Here is a 12394-nt window from a genome sequence, read left to right as displayed (position 1 = left end):
TTCAAGCCCTCCACATCAAGAATAAGGTAGGAGGAAATTTTAGAATAGAGGATATATTTGGCCTTTAAATAAAAAGTGTTGTTGATGACTTGATGACTACTACTCAGTAAATGTTACAATCAAACATGACATTTCAGCAATTCCCACCCCCCCCCCCCCCGCCTTATGTTAAGTTTCTCCGCCGTGTATTTTGTCTTATAGCTTAATTTTCTTTTCCAAAAAAACTCGTCTTACAAGTTAGAAAACACTTGTAACACGCGACAACAATCTCACAACAACGTTTTTAATATAGGGCCACCCAGGAGAGTAAAAACCCTATAGGTCTAACAAAAATTATAGTGAAAATGAATTAGCCAGCTTACTGTAAAATGAAATTCGTTCATTTATGTATTATACAATGGAATTAATTTGCTTTATTTATTAAACTTAGTGTTTATTTGGTATACCTTATCTAATACATATTAGTGCTTATTTAATCAGGTAAGCCTTTTCTAAATTTTCTTGTTGTTATTTGGTTGTTTTTCGGTAAAGATTTTAAAGATTAAATAAGTTATTTGGCCTCTATTATGTGTCTATTTGGTATGATTTATCTAATTGTTATAAGTGCTTATTTAGTCTTATAAGCATTTATCAAAAAAATCTATGGCTTTTCGTTGTGTTTTAGCAGAGTTTTTGGAGACTAATAAGCTATTTTAACCCTACTAACGAAATCTCAAATTTTAGACTTTTAGGAATATAGATTTAATTTTTTCTTAAAAGTATTAAAATGACTAAAATATCATTTGCTTATTGCATAATTATATTTCAATATTCCTTTCATAACATTATTCTATAATTTTTAATAAAACTCTTATTGACAACCAAAAAATTAATATTTTTTTTTTTTGTGAAAACTCTATTGATAAAAGTTCTACTAATAAAATCTCTACAATAAGCTCTATTTGAAAAATTATACCAATTGGCCAAAACTAAGAAACAAAATATCTAACCGAATCGATTCCGTTCGGTTTGATTTGGATTTACTTTGAATCCTTATATTTTCTTTTATTCATACGCTTCACTTGGGTTGATGACATAAACATCTTAAAACTTGTCAAGCATGCATGAATATGTGGTTTTTCAACTTAATTAATTAATTATGCCTTTTATAGTAATGAAAAGTTTTTTCTTCAAGCATGTCCTAATTTCAGTTTAATTGACATGAAATTGGAATTTTTATTGAAGAATAAAAGCATAAACATCAGTTGGCCAAAATGATGTCGTGGTTAGTACGCTGATTATTGCCATTCCTAGTGTTAAGAAATAACAAGGCTCAGTTGATCACCAAACTACAGTACATATATGCAAAAACCAAACCAGAAGAAAGATCAATAAATAACACAAATATATATATATATATATCCATCAAAGATTTAATCCATAGCACAAAAAGCCATATTTTTTTAATCCAAGTATATTTTACCCTTAATAACAATTGCACCATATATCAAGCAAACCCTAATTAAGCTGACACAAGCTAGCATAACATCCGCATGCAGCATTTATTGATAACAGAATTAAGCATAAATCCCTAGATTCATATGGGCATCATATTCTCAATCTTGAGCTCTTTTAAGGCTTCTTAGTATTGGTGGACTTCTTCTCAAGATTGGCCTTGAGCTTCCTCTTCTTCTCCTCATTAAGCATATCAGTGATGAGTATGTCACCATCCTCGTTGGCTTCGGAGCTCAGATTGTTGTCATCATTACGAACACAGTCCAAGCTCTTTATTTTAATTGCTCTCCCCTTGTGTCGAGGGCGCAGATCATATCCCACCTTAGTCATTGCTGAACATATATGTATGCTTCCAATAGTTAAGAAATGCTAGTTTTATTGCTAAAAGAAGGCTGTAACAATACTTTGTGCCAACTATGCTTTCAAGAAATTCAATTGACTTATCAAATATGGTTATTAAAAATAGTGATTGACAAGGATATGCACCATATATATGAAATCAAGACAATCAAGGTGCAAGTTAATCTAAAATGTAAATACGTAATTTCTCACTTCATATATGTACCTAGGTTAATCAATGTTGACACATAAAGAAAATCGAGTAATTATGCCTCAATGGACCGGTTAACATAAAGTCTCTAAAGGAAGTTTGCTATTAATCATACATAATAGGGAAACAAAAATGTTGGAAATTAGATTTGAGTGTGAGCAACCACTTCCATATATACTGCCATACCTGTGATCAATCAATCTGTTCCGAACATATAACCCAAATTCAATAAGGACATAAGGCCTCTCATAAATATAGTAGCAACGAGAAGATTGAGACCATAGTCAAGGAGAAGTTCAAGAAAAGAAAGGGAGGAAATAATTGGAAGGTAACAAGACAAGTCACCCTCATAGAATATATTTCCATTAATTTTCCATGCCAACATTTGTTTCTTTTTTACTTTATTTTTACATGACAAAGTGATCTTTTAGCAATTAAAATTTCAAAGGAATCCATGTCATAAATCTAATAAATGTGTTTGTTATCAAATGCAGTGTTACTATAATTAATTCCTACTTTTTAATTAGCATAGCAGAAAATAATAATTAATTGGCATTTTCTGTTTATGCATGTTTCTATTGATGTATATCAATAGGATAAGATTCAATGAATATTGAATCAAATTTTTTTGTTAATTAAACATGCACAAAATACAATTATAATCCAAATTAATTAATATAATCACACACACGAATCAATAAATATTAATAATTCATGCTTTTAATATGTAGGAATAAAGTTATTGGATTCAGAATAAGATGAGTTTGCTTTTGCCGGAAGAGGAAAACTTGAACTAATCAACGAAATTTTTATTTGTTTAAAGTACTAAAAAGTTTTTCATTAGTTTATTCGTCATTTATTATGGCGCGAAAACAAAATTTAAATTTTCGCGGCTTAATGAAAATTTTCTGTAAAAAAATAAATTAAAAGGAAGAATATATATACCTTTCTCATTAGAAGATGAAGCTATTGCAGCTTGCTCCAGATTCACTGTTGCATTAGCGAATGTTTCTTCCCTATATAATAAAAAAGTACATGTTAGATATTGGTTTAAGCTATGATGGATATTTTATCTTCTTGTATTTCAAAATTCTAAACCGATGGTTGGTTCACTTCCTACAAAAAATTCCTCAAACTTTATTTTTTAGAATTTGCTGGACAAAAAGGAAATAGTACTAATTTTACAGATTGATGCAACCAGAGATCGTAATCTTATTCACTTTAAAAAATGTAAAATGAAAATAAAATAGATCTTGAGTATCAAAAAATTACTTTTGATTATTGGCCAAGGAATTGGATTTCTCTTTATCTGGATCTTCTGGTCCACCACCATCTTTGTTGCCCTATGCAATAGAGTTAAAAATATATGAAAGAAATTAGTACATGCAAAATTTTTAATAACATACTTATCATCAATTGTTGCGTGCCAAAGATCTTCAAAGATCTTTATGGTTTGATACCCAGATATATATGAATCAAACCCATATGATAGATAATCTTTGATGATCTGATCAAAATGTTATAAAAAATGAGCTTAATTCAGAAAATAAAAATAACATCTTTAGACTGCAAATTAACATAAAGAGAGAGAAGAGAGATATAAGGCCAGAAGGGCAAAATCTCCAGAAACAACCATTGTTTGGCTTGAATTTGCTTCGATCAATTGCATATTCACTGACAATTCTTTGAGTTTCTCTTTGTCCACCACATTAAAGAACAGTACTTCAATCTCCCCTAATTCATGTGGTGAATCAGATGGAGTACCAGAGTGCTCCTTTGCAAATCTGTCACGGTTTCTCATCCTCATTTTGCAATTACACTAAAATTATTATATTGTTATCAATTTGGTTCTGAATATTATAAGTAAAAGTGAGAGAAAAGTTGATAAGTTTTGATGTAATGATACGGGGGTAACGGTTTCTTCTCTCTTTCGTTTGTATTTATTATTTTGTGGCAACAGCTTATTTGGTAATGATTTTTAACAAGTGTTACACTATTAGAGCCGCCATGTATGAACAAAGCTCACAAATAGTTAACCTTCCAAAATAAAAATGCACAAGCCTTTTATTTTATTTTCACAATGCAACGAAATAAAATTAACAAAATAAGAACTAATTTCATTTTCTCTACTAATCGCATTTTCTCATAAGTCCTTATTTTATATATGTTTATTTAAATTCTCATAATTTTTTTTTAAATGCGATGATTCGCATGTATGTCTAATCAAGTTTTTGACGTACTAAGCAGTGGCAAAGTTAGGAGCTAACTTTAACCCGGACTCAACTAAAATAATATTTCCAAAAAAGAACTTTTTTTTAACGTCAGCAGCTGAATTCGAACATCAAGTCTTTTTTATATCAATTTAAAGTTTATTAGTTATTTGAGTTCATACCGCACGGTGTGATTTGAACATCAAATTTTTCATATACTATCTCAAAAGATTTTCACTAGTTTAACAAAATATTAGCACCCACACAGAAACGTTTTCAGTCGACTTGACGATTTTTGTGCATCTAAAAACTTGTCAACCATGGGCGATTAGTGATTTTCCAACTTAGCCATATCATCCGCATGAGTTACACTTGGTGTATGATCTATGGGCATCGTGTACAGGTGAGTTTGAGTGAAACAATATTTTTACTCAAGCGTGTCCTAGTTTTTGATTTGAACGTGGATTTTCTAAATGTGGCAAGAAAATCCAAACAAAGGATAAATCTTGAATGGGAAAAACAAACTGCAATCTGTATGTTAGGAAAGTTCATTATTGCAGGTGATTCAGTTTTTGTTGAACTATTACAATACTCGTACTAAGTTATTTTGAATTATTACTAATCGGTAACATCTTATTTTGCGAAAGTAGAATTTTAGGATTTGTCATGTTTCATGGAACTGTAACCACGGAGCAAATACTCTTGTAAAATACCCACTTAGCTGCAATGATGGTAATTTTGAATGGATGGAAGAATTTCCACCACATTTGAATTGTCATCTTTAAATTGTACTCGCCTAAAATAATGAGATTTTATTTTAGAAAAATGATTAAAGCAGAAATGGAGTTCTAATGGGGCGACATTTATTTAAGAGTCGTATGAATGTTGTAACCTCTTATTATTTTCTGAAATATACATAAAATATTTGGACAACCGTATTCTAATCCTATTCCTCTTATACACCCTTAAAATTTTAACCCTGAAACATGTCTACAAACTGAAAAATATAGTCACAACATTCCTATGAAATGTACACAGAAGGATAATGGCATGGGCCATGGGAGGGCATACTCTCAGCGAATAGAGACATGCTGAGCTGAGTATCTGACACATTAAAACATTCATTCCAAGTACAAAAGATAATGTGATGAGTTAAGGACGACTCATCAATATTATACCGTAACTGGCTGGAGCTTAAGTTTTCCTTGGCCTCCTCCTCTTACCCTTCTGCTTCACTTCGTTCCGGTATATACCAATCAGACTTCTGTTACCAATTATGGCATAAATGCACCAGCACACACCACCAAGGAGAAAGAGAGTACCCAATTGTCCATTGATTTACGCTCCCTCTTTGGCCGACCTCTCTTTGGCTTTTGCTTCTCATCCTCCGACAAGTTTTGGTCTGTCACCCCTTTGTTTTTCCAGTTTGCCACAACTTACACTATGTTATTGAATGTTGTGTTAAGAAGAGAAGGTACGAAAATAGAATATTTTAAGCACTTGTAAGCAAGACATTTATATAAATATTATATATATATATAGAGAGAGAGAGAGAGAGAGAGAGAGAGATGCTTTGCGGAATGCTGCATTGAAAACCAGGACTCTTGCTAGGAGATTTAGATACGTTTAGGTGTTTTGAGGAATGAAATCAAATCCATACATACTGGGAATTTAATGTACTGGCTGATTTTAATATGCTAGATATAGCAAAAAACTTAATTTATTTACCAAAAAAAATTAGGAACATTTCTGTTTGATGCTTCAGTTATCATCAATGAAGAATATTAAAACGATACCGAAAAAGAAAAACTGAATAAGTTATTGAAACTAGCGGCAGAGAGCAAGCTTTTTGTTAGGCTTGAAGCATATGTGCATGAGAAACTTACTCGATTAATTTGCCTTCAGCTGATTGACTGTGTCCCTTCCCTTCCACTTCTTGGATTCCATTTTGCCATTTCAACTGTTTTCTCTAAGACCATTTCTCCTATAATTTCATCCATTTTCAGACTATCGTTGCAGCCTTGCAGGGAGGCCTGGTGAATTCACTATTAAATTTGCAAATGATACTCTTGGCCACTTAGGCTTGTAGCCCAGTGGTGGACCATTGCCCTCAAAGTTAAGTATGACTATGAGGGCAATGGTTCGAGTCCCCACGGACTCAACCTCCCTCAATTAAACATAATTGTGTGGAGATTTCTTATAGCGTCTTTCTCCCTTGCGAAATGCGAGTGGAGTAGAGACATCCCTCCTCCGTGAGGGGTATTTGGATGGGCATGTACTTCATAGAATAAAAATATAATAATATAAGTCTCATGTATATATATCTGATTGTAAATATCAGTGTAATGACCTATTGTCATAGCAGTTGTATATATCTCTGTCATAGCAGTTGTATATATCTCTCCCTTGCGAAATGCGAGTAGAGTAGAGACATCCCTCCTCCGTGAGGGGTATTTGGATGGGCATGTACTTCATAGAATAAAAATATAATAATATAAGTCTCATGTATATATATCTGATTGTAAATATCAGTGTAATGACCTGTTGTCATAGCAGTTGTATATATCTCTGTCATAGCAGTTGTATATATCTCTGTGTAATACAGTAACCTGATGCTTAATCAGTTTCAAAAAAAAAAAATGATACTCTTGGTATTCGTATTACCTTCATCTGGTGCATCAGCTAGCTCATACATAATTGTTGTCTCCATCTTAACTTTCATCATTTCATACACTCTTTCATCTCTTGCCATCTCTTTGTCCCACTGACAACATAGTTTCCTTTTCTTAAATGGTAGTTCTTCATCTGATTCAAGACAACTCTCAAGGGATTAAGTTAAAAAAAAAAAAAAAAACAAACAAACAAACAAAAAAACACACACACACTCTCAACAAAAAGGTACCTCAATCAAAGTTTTTTATTCTCAAGCAATCACGTTCCAAGACCCTACTTCTCGCAAATAAACTGTGAAAATAAACCTTAATCGAACAGAACTTCCAGCTACCCCAAATAAGTTGTGCTCTGCTGCTGCCTTGTAGAGATAGCAGAAGCAGACTTAACTCGCCTTATGATGGACATAGGCCTCATATTTGACAGACTCATTAGGTTTCCATTTTGGGTGATTATACAGTTGTTTAATCACCGACTGTAAGTGGAATTAGGATATAATCTAAAAGGATTTATCCCTAGTATATTCAACTGCTGGCAATAAATTGTAATAAATTAACTTGGCAAAATTCTCTGGAGAAGTAAAAGAGGAAAGTAATATTCTTTTCATCTGATATTATACCAAGTGATTAGTCAACCTATCGTGGCAGTGGCATCTGTCGAAAAAGGAGAATGACTGAATTATTTAGTAGAGATGAAATAAAGTCAGTTAATAGTCATACCATTCTGTAAATGGAATAAAAAGATGTATACCTTTTAGAAAGGCAATAGAAGGCTGTACAATAGCAGATGTAGCAACAGCTCAGCTAATTCCATCTCTGTTACAGCACAAAAAAAATGTCATCCCAAATTTACCTATTAACGAGAGCAAGAGCAAGTATACTGAGAATCAGAGTAAAGAGAACTAAGATATTAATTGACTCATCCATATGTATGAAGAGAAGAGTATCAGTGAAAGCAAAACATATGCATTCTCAGGACCACACTGAATAATTAATTTTCATTTGACAAAAATAGGAATAGAGATGCAATAAGACAAGAAACAAGTTTACTCATGATAGTTGGCATCTGCATTTGATTCATCACCTGCATCTGCTCTCCCCCCATTTGCCCTCTTCAAGGCCTAACATTGAAATAAAGGAGGCATGTCATAATAAAGGCCATTATCAAGCTTCATAACCTCCAAAAAACAAAGACAGAAGAAATGACAAAATTGTGCAGCGATTTCACACTTCATAGTTAAATGTAAATCAAATCCAGAGAAGTAAAAAAGAGATGAAAATTGAAGACTGATTGCCGGATTAGATTCCTCCAGCATGGAAAATTTTTTCCCTTACTCATCTTCGCAATTTGGTTATTTCATTTCCCCAGTGATCACCGGCTGCAGATTACCATTTAGTTTGTCCTCTCCTATGTCTTCACACAGTTGTCTTCTCAAAGGACAGAATGACCATCCAATGAGCTGATTCACTTCTTCAACTAAGAAGTGTCTATCAAAGTGTCTGCCTTCTAATTAAGCAAACAGAGATTGACTGTTCCAAATTCTCATCTTCAGTGAGAGAATAATTTTATGAAAAGGTGAAAATTTACAGATTAGGTAGTCCAGGTATCTCCGAAGAGCATGCTAAAGCAGCAAGAGCTACATGGAAAAGCAATTTTTCAAAAATTAGTAGGCCAAATCAGGTGGGCAAGCACTGCAATTTGTCTGCAATTTACTGAAGCTTCTCATGTAATTTGTTACGTAGAGCACTTTGCCAATGTGTTCAGTACGCATGTAGTAACAAAACATTTCAGTTTGGTCAATACTCCAAAGCAGATAATGCAAAAATTAGAGAGGTAGATGGCAGTATGCATGATATTATTTGTACTCTTGCATGTCAAAACTTCAATAAATTTGTCCTCATCTTCAACCTAACTCGACAACCATCTATTTTGAGCTTCAGCTCGTGTCATTGGCACCTTGCTCCTTTACAGCAATCCTTTCAACTGTTACATTTGCATATGTAACCTAGGAATTTTACTACACTAGGAAACAAGTAATAAAGTGCAGAAGATTCATTTGAGTTATTACATGGAGAGAGAACAAAATTAATCTTGGAGTATAGACATCAATAAGGTTATAAATATAGATGGAAGCACTCTGCATACAGACAAATATACTAGGAAGGTAAAAAGAGAAGAATATTAGTGAAATTACAACTGTAATGTCTTCCTAGATATGGTAAAAAAATGAGATCCTTGACATATAAAGGTAATATACTTAGATACCGAAATAACAAGACGTTATTTACATTTAGAGTCTTCTTTGGAAAATGGAAAATAAGGAATCAATTCAATAATTATGGATAATGGTGTCCTCCGCCTGCTGATAACCATAACAAGTAAAACATAGCTTAAACAAGAAAATATGAGAATTGGAGCAATTGCAATAAATTACTTCAAGCAAACAGTATCAGTTTACCAGAATAACAATAAACTAAAACTGCATATTTGGGCATCTACGTTAAATTTAATTTGTCAGTACTGGTTCACATACAGATAATGATATCAATACACAGCGTAACTCTTTTCCATAAGAAGGGTAAATAACCAATACAGTATACCAGCTACAATATATGAATATCAAATTCGGGTGGATAAATTTTGCGGTATCAGATGTTTTTTATTTTTGTTCTATTCATTTTTGGAGATTCATTTGTAGCAAATATTAACAAAGAACATCCTGTCTCATTTACAATCACTGTCAGAGCCAAAATCAGATGGTAATACTCACCAATATAGAATTATCTGATTATACTAAAACATTTTATTTTTACAAGTTGCAGGGTTTGAAATCTTAATTAACCTGCCAAAGTTCCAGTTTAACATGAGAAAAGAGCCCCTTGGGCCAGCAATCAAGTCTGTACAATTTCATAGGGGTGTTAGACCTTATATTCTCAAGAACAAATCAAGAACTAAGTCTCACCAATTATTGCAAAGAACAAAATCAGAATTACAGAGAAACTGAGAACGAACAAAGGCATCAGAGAGCAGTTACATGGTTCAGCCTCAAAGGCCTACACTTACAGGGGAGACAACACTGGGAGAGCATTTCACCCAATAACACAAGATATAAAGAATAAGTCACAGAGAGCAATCCAGAACTCTCATATCTCTCTGAAACCCAAAGTTACAATCTTAAAGTCCCCACAACTCAGCCTTTCAAGTAACTATTGATGAGCTGGCATGCCAGATAAGCTCAACTGCCACTAAATTAACCAACTTGAATTTTTGGACCATCTTCAAGATGAGGTCTAAAACAGACTAATATTAATTGATGAGTTGTTGATCAGATATTTGGTTCAATAGGTAAAATTATATCAGATCTCTGCTTTAGTAAAAGACATACAATTTACTATCATTCAAATGTTATGTGTTAATTTCAGAGAAAAAGAGTTATTCTCATTAGGTCTAATTCCAATGAACTACATGAGTACATATATATTAAGGTGGCCGGTATTCCAGCTCACTAAATCAGAAGCAAATTCCTTCAAATCAGGAATCCCACTAAATTAGGAGACTAACTAAAATTAGAATTAGTGAACAACTAAATCTCCTTATTAGGTAATAAAATAATAAATAAATAAAATCTAAATGCTAATATGTACAGTGAATCTACATTATGAATAGTTTTCCTAAAAGGATTTTAACAATGGTACTGAATCCCAGTTATCAACATATTGAGAAGCACAAAAAATTAAGTACAAGATGTCCAGTTCACTAAGATCCAAATGGAGGCAGGTTCAGCATGAATTTACCTTCATATGATAAGTTATGATAACGCTGGATTCTTAATTAGAATCCAAACCTCAAAATTTATTAATCTGAGAAACTTGTTTTCAGTTATGGATTATTCATCTGAAAAGAGTACGACATCTTGATATGCATACATGAAATTAGAAGAGTTTTTGTTGAGAAGGACTGAAATCACCATAGGTTTCAAACTGAATACATATTAAATTAGGATGAATTTTTTGGTTGTCACTAAGATACTAGTATTTCAGATCACTTCAGGAAGAACTTAAGTTATACAAGAATGTGCATACCAGTTGAGTCCAATAGTCTTATGTAAGTCATAGGTATTTGGAGGTAGGAATATAAATAATCAGTCACGTCTATACTAGAACTTTTTCAGCTAATACAATTTTTCTAAATTTTCCATCATGAGACTCTTTCAGAGACTGGAATTCAGCTCTTATTATGATGGTTTACAGGAAGAAACAAAGAGGACAGGTAGCGGTACCTAAACGTAACCAAGAAGTGATTGGATCTGTAAAATGGTGTAGATACGATTGGAGAGAACATTACAACAGTGACATTCTATGGATTCATGAGGAACCTAAAGAAATTACCCCTCAAGGAAAGGCAATATAAAACTTCAAAATCATAATGACAAAGAGAGCATACCGTTTCACTTTTTAGTTTATGTTCTCTATCTAAAATAGGTGAAAAACCTGATGGCACTGATGTTCTTTAGAATATGTAACATGTGGAGCTGGCTTTTCAACTGCTTCATAAATCCCGTTACCTTAAAAAAAAAACATAGAAACAGATGAAGCACTCATTCACCGATTGCTTATCACGTGAAATATGTAGAATAAACAGAAGAACATATAATAGAAAGATGGGACAGGATGCATTTCTGCAGGTAAATTTAACAGAATAATAATAAAGATTAAAATATAGAGGTAGAATTAGAAAGACAATATAATATAACACATATAGCTAATCACTGAATGATCATCAACCCACACCAAGTCTTTTGACATTAATCAGTGACATGAACTGGCAATCTTCTGAAATAATCTAATGATGCTTTTTATATATTCGCACAATTCTATAAATAAAAATACACTGTGTTCTCATCTCCTCCTAAATCTACTTCATAAACAAAAATTTGCAAAAGTACACGAGTGACTAAATTAAACGGTACATAGCTAGAAAAAAAAGAAGGGGGTCTGAAAAAATGTATAGAGATCCCATTCTCCTACCTATCCAATAGTAAAAGTGGGAAAACAGCAAAAATGTGGAAAGAGTATGAGATTCGTTTCTCTTTCTTAATAAGATCTCTACACATAGCTACTACAGCTCCTAGTTCTGGTTAGGATTTGAACCACTTGCTGGTGCCTTCCTGAGGCTTGTCTTCACCGCTTTATGGGGATCCTTAACAGCTTCATCCAATTTGCTTAAATTTGCAGAAAGCGAAGCTGCAGAAACTAGCAATCTCCTTGGTCGATTTCTGTCTCTTGGATGAATTATTCCCTCATGGTTTATACAAAGTAATGAAGCCATGAGGAAATGAACCAGAATCAAGGCACAGAAAGCAACCAGAGCTGTCCGAATGATTTTCATGCTATTGTCTGCTTGGAAAGGAAAGAAGATAAAGATTGTCTGGGACCTAATACATTTGGAAATATCCTTTTAAGAAAGGGGT

The 12394-nt window shown here is 33.0% G+C and overlaps 1 protein-coding gene across 23 annotated transcripts in view; it reads right to left on the bottom strand.

Annotated features, from left to right (window-relative positions):
- The window catches only part of LOC102607217 (octanoyltransferase LIP2, mitochondrial), a 66911-nt gene that overhangs the window by 50934 nt on the left and 3583 nt on the right, over positions 1 to 12394 (bottom strand). For 2 of the 23 annotated variants that reach the window (XM_052434598.1, XM_052434600.1), the window contains exons 3-6: positions 11415 to 11488; positions 8008 to 8044; positions 6141 to 7739; positions 5129 to 5695 (exon numbers count right to left, since the gene is read on the bottom strand). In XM_052434598.1, coding sequence (XP_052290558.1) covers positions 7678 to 7739; positions 8008 to 8044; positions 11415 to 11488 — 173 coding nt within the window. In that variant the 3' untranslated portion in view covers positions 5129 to 5695; positions 6141 to 7677. Of the gene's footprint in view, positions 1 to 1369; positions 1827 to 2989; positions 3061 to 3316; positions 3388 to 3677; positions 5696 to 6140; positions 11489 to 12394 lie in introns of those variants that run through there. The other 21 variants (XM_052434607.1, XM_052434609.1, XM_025093205.2 and 18 more) reach the window with 21 other exon arrangements.

The sequence above is a fragment of the Citrus sinensis genome, chromosome 2 (assembly GCF_022201045.2).
Source record: "Citrus sinensis cultivar Valencia sweet orange chromosome 2, DVS_A1.0, whole genome shotgun sequence".
Taxonomy (NCBI): domain Eukaryota; kingdom Viridiplantae; phylum Streptophyta; class Magnoliopsida; order Sapindales; family Rutaceae; genus Citrus; species Citrus sinensis.
Note: the sequence above shows the minus strand (reverse complement) of the source record. Positions and strands in the feature narration are given on the sequence as shown.